This window comes from Falco punctatus (assembly GCF_963210335.1).
Source record: "Falco punctatus genome assembly, chromosome: Z".
NCBI lineage: Eukaryota > Metazoa > Chordata > Aves > Falconiformes > Falconidae > Falco > Falco punctatus.
The window spans coordinates 916,478-937,179 of NC_137586.1; the positions used below are offsets into that span (position 1 = coordinate 916,478).

Below are 20,702 nucleotides of genomic sequence, written 5' to 3' on the forward strand. Positions count from 1 at the left end.
TTCCTCCCTCTACAGTCTTCAGATTTTTAAACCCTATTGCATACTTTAATCAGCACATTCCTTAAACACATTTCCTACAATAATACCTTTGAAAGTGTTATGACAGCGTTTTTTATAAAGCTACTAATCACAAGAAATACTCATAATACATATGTATCTTGTCAAAAATTATAATGTATAGCTTGCCAAATACTCTTGATGTATACTACACATCTTCCTTCAGTGTCATGCCAGTTTTCTGGCTCTCGCTGTCAAAGTACTCTGCAGAACTCCTCAGTTCTTGAAAAGAAAATAAGTTATCACCCTAGTGAAACACTTTCATACACCGTGGAAAAAAAACAACAAACCACTCTTCCTGTAGGAAGGTTCTTTGTCCTTCAGGTTTCAGCGCATGCACACACTGAAGATGACAGAACCGAATCTATTCACTAGGCGAGCCTGGATCCTGCCAAGCGCACACACAGAGTGATTTGGCTAGATTTTAGGTTTGGTTGATGAGAAAGCAGTTACATTTTAGCCAGAGCCAAAACTCCCATTTAATACTGTCCCAGAGACAATACTGCGTAGATACTGAACTATCCTCTTTTCCTGGGACTAGAAACAACTACATATACTTTGCTTTCTGGAAAGGTTTGGAAAGCTTGCTGCGTGTTGCCCAAGATCACAAGTAGTAACATACTAGTTCCTTCCCAGGTTCTTGAAAAATTTGAAAAAAAGTGCTTCTCTTACAGGCAGGCAAAGCTGTAATAAAAGCAAAAAACATAATTACCTTGTGTTCTATTGGATTGAATGATAGTCATGGAGCTGATCCAGTCAGGAGATATCTTTGATAATAAAGAATAAAGAACTTCAAGGCTGGTAGCATCCACAACAAGAATTTCTGGATAATGTCCATGGCATAATAGCCTCCCTTCACGCTGAGTCCCAACTGTAAACTGATAGAACTAAATGGATATTAACAAAATACAGAAATTATACTCTGTGAGACATACCATTTCATTTCTAATAAATCCCGTAATATAAATATATTCTAAAGCATAGCTATATGTTTAAACATCGCTACTCTGCATTGATGAGGGGAGCTGTTTGCAGAGTTACCTTCCCAAGGCAATCCTTACCCCATACACTTAGCTCCTATAGCTGACAGGTGCCTGGCTCAGCCTTCCCTGCCAAGACCATCCTCATGCTCCCATCTCCCCTGGCAATACTCCTCTGAAAACATTCTCCTTTTCCTCCTTACTTTCCAGCCTCTCTCATTAAATATGATACATTTTTTCAAATGCTGAAGCACAGCACAGATTTTCCAGCCCTAGGGCATTTGATGACACAGCATAAACTATTTATGAGACACTTCAGTATGCGTATGTCGTCATTATCAAGCTTAGAAAGAAACAAAATAGCCTTGTTTTGATAATTAATCTATAGTTATCCACACTTCGCAATATAAAATAGGACCTCCAAGTACTAACCTGTATGCCAGTATGCGTACAGGCTAGTTTAGTAAACTCTATGCATCTCCCGTCATTCACGTCCCACAGACACATCTCCCTAAAATACAAAAGGCAGATTAAAACCACACAGAAAATATTTCAGTCTTCCAAGCGTTTTAAAAAAAAAAAAATCATTTACATTGGGAGAAACTCAACTATTTGAACCTTTTGTTAGTGACTATATGAATTGTATTTAGATAAGGGAAACTCAAAATCAATTTGAATTTCCAGTCCTTCTATCTGAGTCTACACAACCTCTTCTTCCCTTCAAAGATAAAGGAAAACAATTGAAATGCCAAGGTTCACCACAATCAATAAAATAAACACAAGTAACTGAGAATTTCTCACTTCTCTCACAAATGTTTCAAGCCATTAATACCCTTCTACTGCACCCGTTAAGTCACCCAAAGATTAGCTTGCCTTCCCCCCTTTTGTGAGGAAAGAAACAGTATTACAGAACTGTGTCAGACAGCAGCGAATGCTGCAGGTCTTTCTGAGGGCCTAGGCTGTTACGAAGTAGAAGCATCACCTGGTACTGTTCAGCACTGAACAACAAATCATAAACAGTACCAACAGGTACTCTCTGACTTGTCTTATAAGCAAAGATTACAGTTACCTGTATAAATTCATTCAAATTAGCAGGCATTTACCCCAATTACAGTATTTAAAATAATAGAAATAACTTGCTTTAAAATTTTATACGAAAATTTAATCATAACAGAACCTGTCAGCTGCTTTCTCTCCTTTTATCAGATACATAATTTCACAATGAAAACATATTTTGGTTCTAAATCCAAAGGCAAAAGATTACTTAGTATTGAAATCAGTGCAAGGAAAAAATATAAAGTTTTGACACATTCTAGTCTTGACTCCCATGTTAAAAAAGGTTATGCAGTTATATTGTTTCCTGCTTTTTCCAGACAAAAACCTTCTTTATTTTATTGGGATACATCACAGACCTATACCTGGCCAGCTGCATTTATACAGGCAGAGGTTAAGGCATTTCTTCCTCAACCCCATCTCACCAAATAGGCCTCAGCCTGGAGGGCCATCTTTTGGTAAACAGCCTTTTAAAAACAAATAAAACAAAAAACCCCAGACTCACAAACTTCTTTTTCCTTTTATAAACTTGTTTTGCATAACGGAGAAGTCTGTTATTCAAACAGTAAGTTCTGTACATGAATGAAAAATCAACTCTCAAAAACAGACTGACGCTTTGGGAAGAAATACCTTTGCAAATACTTTCAAGTTAAATATTTCACCTAATGAAAGACAACTGAACTAAAAATGCTACATCTGCAAAGCAAACTTTGAAAAGGCAAAGTGGAAAGGCATGTTTTAAAAACAAGTTACGCATACCAGATTAAATCTAAACCTTCACTAGTTTAAGAAGGAATATTATGATGTGTAATCACAACTTCTTCCCAAAATACTGTTAAGTATGGAATAAAAGTAACTGTCTCCACAAGAAGAGCTAATCCATTTTAAACCTATACTGTACCACAATATGTAGCACTCCCTGTGCTGTTAAGACTCAAGAAAAAGATGCTCAAAATCAGCAGTATTATGAGATGCCTGCCATAGGACCGAAGTGAAGGGCAACCCATCTTGTTGAATGCAAGGCCATGGAGGAAGACTATTCATTTGTTACTGAAATGCTTGTACCTCTGCTCAGAAACTCAGAAGCTATCCCAGGCTTTTGATAACAACAGTAGTTAGTCCCACTCCCTGAACCAAAACTAGATTCATATTCTGGGGTGGGGGGAAGCTCCTGCCTTCCAGAACGACACTATCAGAACAAGAAGTACATGGTCCGTTTCCTAGACTGCTGGTAATGAGGACTCTTACATATTGCCAACCAGAGTAGGAGTGTGGATACAGGGAATGCATCCTCCCCACTCGCAGGGGCTGGCCTGGGCTCATGGCCAATTCTGCTAAGTCACTGTCTGGCCTTGAAGGCCTTCTGAGAAAGCACTGGAAGCTGTCTTGACAGGGGCTCACTGTCTCTGCAAGCTCTTTAAGCCGGATCCTCTTCCCTGTCCTGCCTGAGCTATGCTGTGCTGCCCACCTGGCTGCACCAGCCTGGCCCCCAGCTCCAGAGGGGCATGGGAGAAAAGCTCTCCGTAGCATAGAAGGGAACTGAATTCAGACAGCAAAAGCTACAGCATGAAACCACAGCAGAACAAGTCATTTAGCCAGCTGGAAGTGCTTGCCCAGTGGAGGACAGTTGGTTACCAAAAATCCTGCACTCAGCCTGAGGCAGAGGATGGGAAGGAGAAGAGGTGAGGTAGGAAATAACACATGTGAGTTATGAGTGACAAAACTAGTTGGCCCCAAAGCTTTGACCTGTAGTTTGTCAAACTGTGTATCTTTTCAATAAATTAGCCCAAAATATGAGTGTATAAAGTATATTTTATTTAAAACTTGCAGATGATTGTGCTCTTTTTTCTTTAAATTACCTGACTGCATTCACCGATGATGTCAATCGCATGAGAAATCCTTCCCCTTCCCCCTAAACAGTTGCTCTGATTAGTAAATAAAACCACTCAAGAAATAAAATGTATTTGCTGGCATATTTTTTTCTTAAGGATAAACATGAAACACTGCAACAGAAATATAGATAAATTGTGTAACAGATTTCCAAGTTTTGAGGTATGTATTAGTAATCATTTCCTGCCAAGGAGCTACACTACAACTCAAGCTTGTTTTCACTCAAGAAACAGATCTTGGATAAGCAGAGAAAAAGGAGCAAAACATGGATCTACTGTCAACTGACCTGACAAACTCATACAAGCAAAAAGATGACAGAAGTGGCAGAAGTGCCTCAACTGAAGGAAACAATGTCATGCATCTCACTGCCCATCCAAACTTAAATTGCATCCAGTGTTCCACATATTGCTTTACATACACCCGCGTGGCATCCTGCTGCTGACTCCCAAGATACACGAGGTATCAGAAGCCGCCCTCCAGGATCTCTGGTACTTCCCTATGCTCCTTTCAGGCCACAAAACCAAAATTCACACCACACTCACTATCTACAGTGGAGACATCCCATCATTTGCAATATCTACAGATGTTTTATTAAGTCAAAAAATACCATGTATGTAAACAACCTGATCTCTCCTCTACCCTCAATTTCCATTCTTTAACAGATCTGCATATTAATAAATCCTCAGGAAACTCACCCGCTTTCTGATGCACTCACTATGTATTGCTTTTCTCTGGAAGCAGAGGCCTTTGATAAACAAGTAATTGAGGCTGTATGACCAAACAACAGAGCTCTGGGATTAATCTAGAATCAGGGAAATAAAATGTCAAGTAAAAACAATATAGGCACTATTACTTAACCAGAATACACATACTCTAGATTTCCATTTTATATATTATATAAATACATGTGTTAAAATATATATGCACACACATTTAATTAGGATAGCAGCAGATATACAGTCTTGAAAGAGTTCACACAGAATGCTGCTACAATACGTGAGGAAAAAAGAAGTTTCTACCTAACAAAGCAAATTGGAGGGAAGGAGCATTTTGCATCAAACTCATGCTATCGATATTTTAAATCATAATCTGAATTCAGACCAATTTGAATGAAAAAAAATAATTGCTTTGTACTGCGACAACAGTTCCTCTCCCAATCAAGTACAGTTCACAACCCTATATATTCATAAATAACTTGATATCAAGTCCATGCATAGATTGAAGATAGAAAACCCTTGCCCTTTATTTGTCCTTTCTAGAAAGAACTAGTTGCTTTCTCTTGTTCTTTCTTTTTAAATATACCAGATATAAACGTAATTTATGGGGGTAACTCACAGACATTGAGATTTTTAGGTATTCAGTATAAACTTTTCCTGAAGCATGCTGCCCTTTTTTTTAATTATTATTTTTTTTAATAATAAAGGATTGTTTTGCTATTCCATTCCAAGAGTTTAAAATTCTTAATATCAAGGCAAAGTGTGAGTTCATATTCAAAACAGAAGCTTGCAGATTTCAACTCCAGGGCCACTACTGGCATAGAACAATTAATCATCAATCTTTATCTCTGCTACTAGCCTTTCTTCTCTTTCAGTTTTCACAGAAAAAAAAAAAAGTTGAATAAAATAACCTTAGGAAGTCCTCTGATGACTGGAATCTGTTTTCAAAAAACAGTATTAAGCAGCTAAACTTGGAAGTAACAACTAGTTTAGAGTAGCTCCAGAAAAGAGGAAGTAATTACTTTAAAAATTTACTGCAGGAACAGCAAAAAAGTTCAAGAGCATAAACCTCTCCTTCTAATCTGAAGTACTCGCTACAGGAAGCATGTAGTGTCAACCCAGGCCTCACGAGAGGGAGGAAGAAAGGACAAGCAAAGAGGGCGTAGAAAGAACTGAAGACCAGAATGGCTATTATCATATGGAAGAACAAGAATCACACTGGCAACAACGATACACTCTTCAAACACAAAGCAAGTTAAGATTATATGGAATTTAGTCTCACCTCTAAATCCAAAGAAAGGTCCCAGAGACATATTTGCCCATCGTGGCATCCTGTGACAATCATTGAGGCATCCTCCATGAGCAGCAGGGTGGATATGCAGTGCGTGGGGGCCCTACGGCCCCACAGGACAATGGGTAAAACAAGGCTGTTTCCTGCCATTTTGCTCTCACACCTGTCAATTTAATCAAAATAATAAATATTAGGTCTCAGCAGGTCTAAAGTAACTTCATACACATGTTATACAAAAGAAACATAGTAACTATATATGTCATTCTTCAAGTAAGTTACAGTATACAATCTCACCTCTCCTCATCAGGGAATATGTTCATCTTCACATACAGATTAAATAACGTTCTTCAAACAGTCACTCAAAAAATACAGTACCCTGTGGTAATATTACAACTTCACAACTTTGATTTCTTACACATTTTGCAAAAGACAATTTTCAAAGTGGCATTTCCCTACACATATAGGTACCAACTAACAAAACCTCTACATACAGAGGTAATTTTGTCAAAATCACTCTTCTTAGAATAATTTTGAAGTAACAAATGTGGAGCTGCAGCAGCTATTATATGTTTGATAGACAAGTTCATCCCCATTTGCAAATGCAACTACATTTAGTCAAAAATAGGCTCTGGAGCCTTCTACAAACAACTACACACTTTTCAAAAATCCTGTTCTGTTACAACAGGGTCATGTCAACACAGCTTTTTTAAATAGATAGTTGTGTTGGAATATATAGCATCCTGCATCAGGTGAAATCAGAGTTAGAAACCATTTTCAAGGTTAATGTCATTCCTTAATTTATACTGTTACTCTGGTAGTTCATACCACCTCACACACACATCTAAAGAGGCTAACCAAACAAAAGCTAATTAGAAATTGCCTAATTAAGATACACAAGTTAGTTTCAAACCTTTCAGTTTCTGGTTTCTAGGCCTGAGTGGTAAATGTTTTCAAAGCATCACTTCTCTAATATCAGTGCCTTTGATGGCAGGCAGAGCCACATGCAAGCAAAAGCCGCTTAGATGGGGCGATGAAAAAGGAAATTAGAACATGCAAGGCAAAAGATGTGGTTTGGGGGGGAAAAAAAATAATCTTTACTAGCACTATCAATGCTATTTGGAACTAAAGAAAGCTAGGAAAGAAAGAAGCACAGCAAGTACAGGCCACTTCTTACGCTCTCTCATTTCTCCACTGCTGCCAAGTCCCACGAGCTGGATCCCAGACAGGAACAGAAGGGATTTAGAGACTGAGACTTGACAAGCAGGCACTGACTTAGTCCTGTGACCCCCTGTGCTATGGCACTTCAGAATCCATGGTGTCGCCTTTTACTCAATAAAGGCTGTTTTTATTTATTCTGCACAAAAGCTGACAGCCCCGTGTAATCCAGTCATTTTGATGTTGTTGATTTTGTGAGAACCGACCCCCCTTCTCCCTCCCCAGTATCCACAAGCCCTTGAGCACCAGCCCCACTGACCCCAGCCAGCTCCAAGCTGCAGAGCAAAGGGCTGTCCCATGGGCTGGCCACAGGTCCCACGAGGGGAGTGTGGCACGGCACCACAACAAGCAGGCTGCTGGGGAGCCTTGCCTCATGCCTGAAACCCAGGGCAAGGGAAAAAAACCCCACAAGTAAAACTCGGTGGCACCGCAGTATGACTGCGGCCAGATGTGCTGACTCAGCAGATCTGACAATTTTTGTGAAGTTCATCTGTGGACCTAAATTTTTTTCTCTTTTTCTCCTGTTTCTTTTTAAGAGTTAGTTTGTATTGAAATAGAAAGCCACAACTGACCAGCTTCTTCCAACAGAAGAGCCTGCTGACGAACTACAGCAGCACTAGATGTGCTTATAGAACAACCAAAGGTAGTTTCGATCACCATGATTTGTCACATGAGTCAGATTCTGGCCACTACCCAACATGAAACAGAAGCAACACTATCTTCATAGCAACATTTAGTATCTTCGAAGCATATTGACAAAAATCTCTCCATGTTACTTGTATCTGTCACAAAGCCAAAATTTTCTTAATGATTGGGAGAGAACAACAAATGTGTTTGAATCATAACTTCAGAGAGAAAAACATCATACAAACTCAAGTTGTAGTAATAAAAAAACAGTTAGGAGGATTAGCACAAGATTTAAACACCAAAACAAACCACTGTTTTTGTTAGCAACATTCTGAGCTTGCCAACCACTTGAATGTTTTATAATGTACGATCCTTGAATCCGAGTTTGCTTATACTGAACTTGTCGGTGCATTGTCAGTTCTCCGGCTGGGCCAGGGTGGATGCAAGCAGCTTTGCTGGGGGGCTGTCTGCCTGCACCCCAGTGACAGGGCACACCAGACAGGCCAGGGCAGGAAAAGGAACCCTTAACTAAAACACTTTATTTTGCTTTCCAAGTAGCCAACTGAGCTCATGCTTGCTTTGAGTACACTTTTGGGGTATATTTGGCATTTAATAAATAAAAATGCTAGAATTTAAGTTATATTTCAATTGTACCAATGGCAAGTTTATGTAAGACATACACAAGATCCATCCCAGTTACTACTACTCTCTCATAAACAACCATGTAACCATCAGGCTGAGAAAATACATCAAGAATGACTGATGTTTTCTTAACTGGTATCTTACTCTGGATTCAAGCAGAGCTGTAGGAGTTACGCTACTTCACTGCAGTAACAGTTTGAGTCATGGGAAGTTACTGCTTGAAGCACTGTGATAAATGAACAGGTGAAATGGTTGTGTTAAATAAACACTCCTTATGTATTACCTTGCGGGGATTTATGTTCTGAACTTAACACAGCTCAAACTACAGCAGAATTTCTGATGTAGAGAAGTATAAACACACCAAACGCAGGCAGGAGTCACCAAGGAAATTTTTCAAAAACACGTATTTTCCTGTCTTTCTATGGATACATACATATTCTTCTAGCTTGAGCAATCCAGCAACATTTGCATTTGCTCACAGATATGTAAACCTATTTTACAGCACTTCAGAAGAGGGAAACAATTCTGAATTATGACAGAGGGAAAATAAAGGTCATCCTGAATCTAAGTAAGGTTCATTACAACTCCACTTCCACTTCCCCACTGCGGTAACCACAGTTTCCCCTGTGTCCCCATGGTACTCCAATCAGACAACCAACAAACTAGCAGAGTCACACTGACCCACTGCACAGCTGCTGCCAGACACCACAACACAATCTCATTGGCCCTTTTTCCAAAGGAGGCACAAGCATGAGCTGCAGATTTCCATGGAAGTCATGGAACCTCAATTTAATAATCTTCAGTTCCACTGAAAGCTATCGTTCGAGGTTTAATGTCACTCCTTTGAGCCAAACTCAGATTTGATATAAAGAGGCAACCACAGAGATCCTGCTTGCACCAAAAAATGAACTTGACTTTTTGATCTTACATTGCCCTGGGTACTCCCAGTGGTGACTCCCACAACACTTAAACAAGTACTTTCTGCATCAAAAATATCCTTTATTTAAAAACACTGTGTTTTTTTACTATACTACGTGGCATTCAACATAAATTAATGTAATCTCTCATCTGTATAAAAACAATTTCTTCAAGAATTTTTTTTATTAATTTTGACAACTTCTGCCTATATTCCTACTGCAAATAAACTCAGCAGCCAGAGAAATCGAACATGATAATGTACATGGAAAAATGGGGGAAGGGAAGACAGCAAGAACAGAATAATGAATAGCTAAGTATTACAAACTGTAAAACAGCTTACAGGGCTAGCTGGGCACACCAAGCCTCAGACTTTGGAAAAGTGAGAGATGCATTGTGCTTTTTCACAAAATCCGTATCATAAAAACAGTAATATCACTTACTATGACATGCCATTTTATGCCAACTCATTTCTTGCATCCCATTCCACTATCTTCATTCAGAACTATTTTATTAAGAGCTGTTATTTACTGAGCAAGAATAAATAAAGAGCAACAATTAAGCATTTAAACTATTGCAATACACTACAAGCTACACTGAAACTAGCAGTTGCAAAACACACCTGTAAATGTAGTGTTAATTGTTATGTAATGCTGGATCAATTGTTCTGTCTGGCTGATCACGATACAGAGCCATAAAATAGTTGAAAAAAGTTAAAGAATACAGTGACCCTACTAAAGAGCTATGATTCCAAAAATCACTTAATTTACAGTGAAATAATCAGAACTATATACTGAAAAACAAACGTGAAGTCTTCAGATGCAATACAAAAAAATGCAAACAACAACAAAAAATAATCTCCAAAACCAAAGAAAAATACCTATTTAATTATTTTACCACCCTATTTTTATAATTAAATAAAACAAAAGACACACTGGGAAAGGTGGGGAGAGATGGGAAGTTCTTTGCTTTATATATATTAAAGAACTTGAACACCAATCAAGGTAAAGCATGCTTTACAAAGTGTTCTTCCCTCACTACCTACAAAAAGCTCCCTTCGGCAGCTCCACCACAGTGGACTAGAAATGCAAAACTATGCCCAAACTAGTCCTGAAAGATGCTACAGCCACAGCCCTGCAGGTACCACACACAGTGCATTCCTCTCACCCCTCTGGCTAGAAGGCACACAGATTTAGGAGCGATCTCAAAAACACTAGTTTGATCAGAGTTCCTCCAAGTTGTTGTTTTTTTTTTTCTATGGCTGTAAATCATATTTGATCATCAGTGTAATCTATGAACTAAATTTTGATGGTTAATAAAGCAATCCACCAATAGTTTCAGAGCTGAAAAATCTAGGAGTAAAAATGCCGACAAGCAACATAAAAATCTCATTTCTTTCATTTCCTATTGCTCCCAGTTGAGGGACAAAATCACAGTATTTACATGTCACTTCATTGTGTCAATGATGCAAACAGCTACACTTTTGAATAAATATAGAAGCTCCCCTACCACGGCACAAAATTGTTCCTTGAAACTTTGCAGTCAGTTTAATGCTCTACCAAACTACTTATAAAAACGGTAAAAATCAACAAGACTATAAATACATACTTAAGCTAAATTTTCAAGTGGAATGCATAGGACATAACAACATACAAAAGTATTAGCACATATAAGTAACCTAAGGTATTTTACATTTTCCATGCAGAAAAACATGAAAGCATTGAAAACATTAACAGCAAAATACTTTCTAGAAGCATACAGATATTCACATTTCCAAACTTTTATCTAAGAGAAAGAGAATTCTTATTTTCTATCTAGTAGAATATCAGTACTAGTAAGATCTAGTATTAAGCCTTGGAAGAGAGAGCAAAAAGAAAAACTACCTCTTTCCTTCTAGTTTTTTATTATGGTACCGCAACGCCTTCATTAAAAACTTCATTTTCAGAAAATACCACAAGCTCATTTTAACAGCTGAAGAATTCAATCTACAAAGAACAACCCTTCTCTATCATTGGTGGACACTGAATACATCCCCTGCAAAACCCAAAACTCACTTACTGTCTGTAAACAATCAATAATATTTTTTTTTGCATCAATGATGACAAACTACAGTAGCAAATAAACACTGTACCATTGACAAATGGTCCAAAAGCACGCAGTGAATCATTACAAAAGAATTCCCACATTCTAGTTATTTATAACTCTCCAGAATGAACTGTTTTTGCAGAAAAGGGAACTGGAAAATGGAAACATCAAACTGAGTAGAGCTCTTCCTGCTTAATCCCAGGGGTATTAAGTTTTTGTCTATCACTTCCACAAGTGCCAGAACCCCAGTTTCCTTCCCACTAACATACAATAAAAGAATGGGTTTGTGTTATTGCACATATGTAGGGGCGTGTGTGTATGTACACATACATACATATATATAAAAGAGCATACTTGCATTTATTTTGCTTTATTTCAAATTACCCATCAGAGACAAATACACAGCTGGAGGTATACGGCAAAATACCTTCCTGAAAAGACCTGAGACACATTCTCTGCCACGCAAGAAAGAATCTTTCCCCTCCCTCCTGCTTTTTCATAAGGTAAGAGTTGCAGCGCAAAACACAGCACCACTGTCATTTGCAGTGCGTTAGGAAGTTATTTCCACTCACATCTTTGGAGTCACAAAGCCCCTCTTCTTCAGTTGCTTTCCATAACCCGGATAGGTGCCACTTAGTATCCCAAGCTATAGAGTCTCTTGTATTCCCTCTAAATAATGCTGGCTGTTCTGTTCACCACCTATGGCAGATAAACCACTACACACGCCCCTAAGCTGCCATCTCTTTGAAGATGTACCCAAACATCCAGAGCAGCAAGGCATGCTTCACCAGACACAATGACCAGTAAAACATAAAATAGAAGTGTTCATTTTTTTTATTCAAAATAAAGTATCTTAGATCTCCAGTACAGCCTCGTAATCCTTCCTCTCCTTGACTTGCGGGCTACAGCCTTGCTGATAGAGCCCAGCACGTGATGCTTGGCCACAGGACACAGCTTCTGATTGACCAGGATGCCCAGCTGCTTTCCTGCAAAGCTGCTGTCAAGCCCACTGTCCCCCAGCCTATGTGCTGTTTCAGATGCTGGACTTTCCACAGAGCTTCCCCCCCATCACCACAATGTTCCGAACACACCACATCAGCCACTGTCTGGTCCTATGGATTTTTATCTTCCCCATGAAAAACAAGGTAAAAATGGCACAGAGTACTTCAGCCTTCTTCACACTTTTATTACTAGGTCCACTGTATCGCCAAAATATAAACCAGTTAGAGTTATAGACGCGTACATCTCAGTTATGTCCTTTGTATTTAAAGAGACCGTGATTCTTTAGATTAGCAGATGATAAAAAAATAGTTAAAAATAATATGCTAATCTGGTAGTGACTCTTTCAAGTGCCCTGCTTAAAGCTGGCATTTAGGCAAATTTCATAAACTGGGATAAATTCCTATTTGAGTAAAGCTATTAAACTGATTTATTAAGTACAATGTAATAAAAACTGAATAAAGACTCACATAAACATCTTTATCAAGCCATAGTCCCCTAAACACTAACCAGCACTTTCAGGACTAGTAAGCTATGGTAAACTACTCACAGCTAACTTGCTGAACCAAATTACAATCACAAATCATAACAGTAATTTCAAATCAAAGTATGATGATGAAGTTGCAAAGCAGATGCATAGAAAATTGTAAACAGTAGGTCATTGTTCAGTGTAATCAGGGTAGCACAGCCACAGGTATAAAGACAAAGGTCAGGCACACGGTCAGAGCTTTGTAACAACTGTTTCTGTAACAGATTATAAAGTGTTCTATAGCAGCCTTCCTCGGCCTGTATACAAACTGTTCCTGAAACAGGAACATTGGCAGTCTCCTCAAGTTTTCCCACAACTTTCAGTCACGATGGGAAGCCTCAAGACCTCATTAAACCTTGTAAGCCTCAAGTTATTTACCCTGAAAGAGCATCCATAGTAAGGATTTTCACAGCGAGAAAAAGCACCCGAACAAAATGTATTTACGGTAGGAAGCCCAGCAGCTAGGGAGAGCAACTCCTCCCCTCTCCATTGCCCGGGGACAATAAAACCAGATTCCTTTCATGCCTGTCACTAGCAAGTGGATGTAATCCTCTAGCTGGTAGTATTTCCATGCCCTGTGTGCAGGGAAACAGTTGTTGCCCGTATAGCATCTGATGCACCTGTAGATTTCCTTGTCCTCGTATATTTCAGTGGGTAAATATATGAGGAAAGGTTTAAGAAGAAGCAGGAATAATGATGTTGCAGACCACACAAGTAGAAAACAAAGTTAAAAGAGAAGAAGGAAGAACAGAACACAGGATTGGAGGTGTCTCCAGGAGAGAGAACCAGAAGATACAACTAATGTCATCCTTCAGAATATGTCTTTTGACCAAACACACTACCCAATTCATTTGATCTCCTGATGACTTTGACAGCACAGATGAGGCAGACAGAAGCACAGATTTTCACCTCTTATGGCATTAAGCCCTTACAGTTTGCACACACAACTTTAAAACATTGGGAATATTGCTAGAATTACAAAACCAGGAGAGCAACTTCAGTTCTGTCACCAAAAAAGAAACCTGTTTCAGGTTTAGCCTATGTTCACAAACACTAAACAACCACAGTGTTGTTGATCTGCCATGTGTGACCCCACTGGAATTCAGTTACCTGGGCACTTCTGGAAGCATAGCACATCTGAGCGCTGTAGATTGCTCTGGTCTGCAGCAAGTCACAGTGGTATCTCCCAAACAGACAGAGAGCATCAGCTGTACACAAACCCAGCCAGATCCATGGAATACTTCAGTACTTTCATGTCCCACTACAGTATGATACTCCTAGACTGAGCCCACCCAGTAAGCCCTGTGCTGTGCTCGAGCTGTTTCCTGGGGGCACCTGGGAAAGATGTGAGGCCAGGAGAAAGGAACACTTCTTTTGGGAAAGAAGTAAAAAGATTAGTAAATCTACCTTTGTTGTGACAGAGCACAGCAAAAGCCAAGAAGAGCTCTTTCCAAACACACTTATTTCAATTAAAGCACAGGCATATAAAGCATTAATCTTGGGATATGTGTGGACAATAAAAGAATCTGCCAAAAAACATATATCTACAAACTGACTGTTTCTTTATCATTTATGATCTCAGCATGTAACAGCTCCAAAATTAACCATTAAAGGCTGCCAATTGAACATCTGTTTTTAAGTAAATGTAACTGCTGATGTTCAAACAAAGCGACTCAAAAAGGTTAAGAATAAATAATTTCTTTCCCTATCAATGTTTACCACACGTTAATACATTTTTTCTGTATTTTCAGCAGAATTTAAATTATGTTATTATTCAGATTTGCCCTCAATAAGTACAGAGATGGCTGCCATCCATGACATCAGGACAAACCCTCTAAGTGGATTGCATATTTTCAAGTGAACAGTAATTTTTATGCCTAATATTTCTCACGCATACAGAACCTTTCATTCAAAAAGACATTAGTTAAGCATTGTAACACCCCTCCTAAAAATCATTTACATAAAGCCAATCATACACTCATGGTAAAGGCTCTTTTCTGTTACATTATGGCTTCCATTTGGATAACCCAAAGCATTTTATAAAAATCTGATTATTTTAAATGTAATTACAAATTACCTTTTCCATTTAATGCTTGAGGATGGAGAAGGATTAATGAGGCAGGGTGAAGAAAATTAAGTACTTCACCCAGACTTGCAGAAATCTTCACTATCAGAACCCACGTATTTAAACAATAACACCTTTCTTTAAATATATGGTCAATAAATAAAGAATTATATTATTAAATACAAATGGTCAGTAAAGTTTGCTAGGTCAATTAAATCCCGCATGTTTCTGAAGCTCTGTCAGTAATTTTCAGTCTTTGGGAATTAGTTCTAAGTCACTACAAAGGGATCAAATATAAAATATTTTTGCTTTCCTAAGAGACTATTAATCCAACAAGATTAGTTTGAATCACAGAATGGCTGAGATGGCAGGCACCTCAGGAGACCATACCCTCCCTCCTACCCCTTGCAAAAGCTAGGTCACTTACAGCAGGTTGCCCCAAACCATGTCCAGCTGAGCTGTGAGTATCTCCAAGGATGGAGACTCCACAATCTTGCCCTGTGCAACCTGTTCCAGTGCTCAGCTACCCTCCAGCTGGACTTCATTCTGTCAATCTCCCTCATCCACCAAGCCAGTCGTCTCATCATGGGAGGCTATCAGGTTGGTTATGCACAACTTGCCCTTTGTAAATTCATGCCACCTGAGAAGTCTGAGAAACCTTTTAAAAAGGTAGTATTTTTTCAGCAAATAAATCCCTGATTTATTTTTTTTTAAGCTAAAAGAAATTCTGGACCATTCCTGCAGAATACTAAATACTATAAAGCTATCTGTCAGGTCTTACACTTTGACACACATAGCAAATCATTATCATTTCAGCTTGCATCTGATAAGCACTGAATACAAAATGAAAGAGAACAATAACTGTACCTTTATCCAACCAACAGCACACCTTTCTGATCTGCAACTACAAAAAGATTACTGCAACACTATGCTGAAGACTTCTTGTAAAACAAAGTACTTTTAAAAATGTAATTTTTCACTAAGAGAGTATTATGAGTGAAAACAGGTGAAGAATGCAAACAATTTTTATTCGCTGTACAACTGAGAAACAATTTGTTCTTGATGGCACCAAAGTCAGGAAGCTGGCTTACCAAAAGGACAGTTTTGCAAACCAGTAGTTTTAATGCCACCCCCGTGCACACACAAATACAAACACAGAATGGGATAGCAGCTAGGAGTTCAACTGGCAACTACATTCATTTTGATATTCAACTTTGCCTGCTTCAATATACACAAAAGAGCCCCCCAACAGCTATCAGGGAGAACTGATGCAATCCTACATAACCAAGAGCCTTGAGGACTTTTCAAAGGCCCCTATTTTGTAAACACAATGCACAGAATTGTACAACTATGAATATTCACACAGACCTCACTAACCCTACCTGTTACAACAGAACTAAGCATATCTGCAGGAGTGAACTAACCTACTATTCTGAATATGGACAAAACTGTTAGGCTACGCTGAAATTTATGTGAAGTGAAAAGGTGATTTCAATCCAGGTAATAACAACTAACAAACCAGACCATCATTCTCGTTACACTGATCAAGGATTAAAAAATTAACAGCACCTGGCCCTCTTTTATCCCCTTGTACTTTGTTCAAAATTCATCACCTCAAGTCTTTGCTTTTTCCCTGTGGGAAGCTTCTCCGTAACACCGTGCAGCCAGCACCTCCATGTCTATTTATCTGTAACAACTGTCTCCAAACCACCATGCCACATCCTGTAACACACCTGTATTTCGAGCACTGCGAGACAATACTTGTCACCGGGCTCTATGTCTTGGCCATTATGTATTACAGTAAACAAAAAGACTGTGTTACCGTCAAACCTTCCCAATACACCCAAGATCAAAATTAAATTCAATAACTTGTGTTCCAAAACAGAACTTGACTGATGAACTAGTTCAGACACAAGCCCTTCCTTGATCTTCAGGTGGCAATAACAACAGTGACAATCCAGTGAAAGGCTATTGCTGGCCCCTTGCGAATGAGTACAAAAGTCTGATTTATAACTATGTAACAATACGAAGATCTGTTATCCCTCCCAAAAAAATCTCCACTCCCTGTACATGTTCAAGGTTACAAAATAAGAGAGAAGGGGAAATAATAATTTGGAGCTCTACATTTTTCATTATCATTACTAGATGCTTTTGCAAGCCATTTTTAGGTTTTTCTAGCACTTAATTCGATTACACACTAAACCCACATATTTTTTTCCTGTTTAAAATTGTAATCACATGAAGGACAGTTACCCAAAGCAGCTGCAAAAACTCTCTATCATCTCCCTACTTCCCCGTAACACCACATCTCCCCAGAAAGTGGGAACAGGTTAGAGAGGCCACGATATAACAGAAATTTGGCATTAAAAGTATGTCAAGCCCCAGCAAAGGCCTGTTTCTGTATGAGCCACCCCTCAGACAACTTTCCGTTCGGAGGGAGCGGGCTCCCCAGCCCAGTACCACCCGGCCGCGCCTGCCGGCCGTCCTGGCAGAGCCGGCTCAGCCCAGCGCCAGGCTCGGGCTTCCTGAAAGCACAAGCCCGCAGAGGGCCGGTGCCGCCGCGGCCCACGCCGGTGGAGCCACCCGAGCCTCTGCCGCAGCCTGCCGGGGCTGCGGGAGGCCGGGGCCGCTCCGCGGAGCCCCCCGCCGCTCCTCGCGGAGCAAGGGCGTCCCTTCCACGGCGCGACTGACCGCCGTCCCCCCACGCACAAACCCCCTTTTCCCCGCTGCCCGCCCCGGGCTGGGCACAGCAGGCCGAGCCCTGCGGCCGGGCCCGCCGCCGCTCACCGGGAGCCCGCAGGCCGCCGCGGGGCCGCCACCTGCTGCCGCCCCCCGGGACGCCGGCCGGCGCCGCCCGCAGGCAGGTGCGGCCGCCCCCTCCCGCACAACATGGCGGCCCGCGCCACCGCCCCGCCGCACGGGGGGACCGAAGGGCCACCGCCAGCTCGCCGGGGGCCGGGGCGGCGCGGGGGCCGGCGGCGAGCCCTGCGGGGCGCCGCCACCGCCCGCTGGCGGGACGGGATGCCCTCTGCCCGGAGGCTGCCGGCAGCCGGCGGGCACTCACCTGTCCCCGCCGGGATGGTGGAGAGGTGTCCCCGGGCGCCGCGCCCCCGCCGCGCTCCCCCACACTCGCCCGGTGCGGCAACCAGCTGACACCGCCGGCTGCCGTGACTCCTACCACCACTGTCGCAAAGCCCCCTGCCGTCGTCACTGACGGCAGGCAGAGGCAGCCGGCGTCGCCATGGAAACCGAGCGGCGGAGCGGCCGGGTTGTGTAGCGACCGCTGCGTGAGGGGAGCGTGGCGGCGGCAGGCAGGGAGAGCCCGGGCCAGGTGCCGGTGGGCTCGCCCCTGCCCCAGCGCCAGCCCGCGAGGGTGTGGGCCAGCTTCCCGCCCCGCTGAGGGGAAAACCGGGGCCGCCGCTTCCCCAGGCCCGTGGAGGGCTGGCAGGGGGCAGCTGATGAGACACGTTCCTGGAGGTCTGTCTTAATTCCACTTAAGGGAACAGCTGTGAGGAACGACTTACATTTAGCAATTATTGAAGGGCTTCATAAATAACGGAAGCTGTAAGGCACCACGGTGGAAATACTTCTAGTACAGAGCGTGAAAAAGGCTGTTTCTGGCACCTGCTCAAGATTAAACTTAATATGCAGGGAATATAAAGCGTGTGGAGAAGTTGTCAGCAATGACATTGCAAAACAGGGTGGACAAAGTTCTGGGTTAATTTCTACTTTTACTTAGTTTATCCTGGAACATGGTTAATACAAACATTTCACTAATCCCTCTTTATTTTTCCCCCTTACTGCTTCTGACTGTTTATGCCTCCTATTTTTTTGTTACCACATTCACTTTGCTTTATAAAAAAACATAGTATCAGGAAACTGAAAAAAACCTACATGATTTCTGCCTGCAGAAAAGAAGCATCACTCCCATAATGTCACAAAAACTAGCCAATAACAGAACTAGGATAATTTTTAAGTTAGGATGTTTTGTGGGAATTCCTACCTTACATGTTTTCCAGCTTCTACGGGAAATAAAGCAGAGGTCTGGCAAATAGCAACCTACATAAGCTGGATTTGTGCGCTGGGCCTTGTCAACGGACTATGTTAAGAAGGTGGGGTAGGTTATTGAATTTATTCTATTTCCTTTGCAACCAAAACAATGTTTTTACTGTTAGCTTTCTGTACATGTGAATAACTGGGTTTAGTTATGTACAGATCATCAAAGATGCTGATACTAAAGGCAGTTCAGTGGTGGTTTTCTTTTTCTTATCAGCTGTTTAACAGTTTACATCAATACATCACAACTGTTAAGGACAGAGAGGGAAAATTATTTCTGCAGTTGAAACTAGAGAGACCATTTTATCTTGGCCAGAAGTAATTAAAGTAGTGAAAACAGCACACAACTTGCATTACTGTATCTTGGCACATAAAACATTACCTATATGGGGACTTGGTATCAGATACATTCCATTCCACCAGTTCCCTAAAGACCAAGCAACTCTGAATTTTTATTGCTGTTGAATTAGTAAGCAATTACAGTTCAACTGCTGAATATAAAAGTATGGATAAACATTGTTACTATGTTGGTATATTTTTGATTATAAAAGTAATGCTGAGATACATCAATGTATCTGTAAAGAGATGTGCAAATTACATACAGCCACGTGACTCCTGGCAAGTGAGTATGCATACCCTGTCATCCAAGAAGAGCAGATGCCTGCCTGTAACAGCAGCCTATTTAGCATGTGAATTACTTTCAGCTGGGAGAGTAGAGATGCTCTAGTTGTCCTATAATAATGAATTCCTGAAGCCAATGTTGGTCAGTCATGCAGCATTATATCACAACAGGAGTAGGTATCTTGTTCTCATGGTTAGAGAGTTGAGGGTTTTTTAAAAGTTTTAAGCTAGCTGCTATAAAAGGCTCAAGGATGTTTTCTGAGTTACACAAGTATTAAGTTTTCTTAAAATAAGGTGCTAATAAAAGTGTTAAACATTTTGTTACTTTAAACATTAGTTGTACCACTTCATCTGTCACCAATGTGCATGTTAATGAAAAGGCTCAGGGAGACCTTTACTGACGGGGAACCTGTTTACCTGGAGGGTGGTCAAAGATTGGGACAGGTTTTCCAGAGAGAGGCCTCCATCCCTGGAGGTGCTTGGAACCAGCTGAGCAGGCCTGTAGCTGTCAGGGCAGGAGCCTGCTTGCCAGGGTGCCTTCTAGCTACAGCAGTTCCCTCTGAGTTTTTTGTAGTACCCAACACATATTAGCAAGCTCCAGGAGTGGCAGACGATGCCTGTTGGGGAGGTGGGATGGAGTGTTTTGACAACGAAGAGGGTTTCCTTGCAGATTTTGTGCACCTGGCACTAGCAGTCTGCAGCAGCTTCCACAGCTGGTATTGGTCAGAGCACTGCTCTACCCACCCTCAAAAAACACAGGAATACCCACTTCCCTCTCTTTCAACTCTTGTTAACGGAAGACTTACAGGATAAAACACTGCATATTTTCAATTCCACGTTTCTAGAACCAGTCCTGGCCAAACCCGGAAGGCTGCGCGAAGGCTCTCCTCCCCGCTTCTGAGACGGGTATGGCGCCCGCCCCTTGCGGCCCCTGAGCCGCCTCTGCCCTCGATCAAGATGG

General features: G+C 41.1%; 1 protein-coding gene across 3 annotated transcripts in view; it reads right to left on the reverse strand.

Moving 5' to 3' along the window:
• WDR7 (WD repeat domain 7) overlaps positions 1-20,537 on the reverse strand; it is a 143,816-nt gene extending 123,279 nt beyond the window's left edge. The window contains exons 1-5 of one of the 3 annotated variants that reach the window (XM_080371915.1): positions 20,159-20,537; positions 5,979-6,150; positions 4,676-4,782; positions 1,470-1,548; positions 770-944 (exon numbers count right to left, since the gene is read on the reverse strand). In XM_080371915.1, the coding sequence (XP_080228041.1) occupies positions 770-944; positions 1,470-1,548; positions 4,676-4,782; positions 5,979-6,137 (520 nt within the window). In that variant the 5' untranslated portion in view covers positions 6,138-6,150; positions 20,159-20,537. The other 2 variants (XM_080371914.1, XM_080371913.1) reach the window with 2 other exon arrangements.
• Positions 20,538-20,702: the final 165 nt, after the last annotated feature.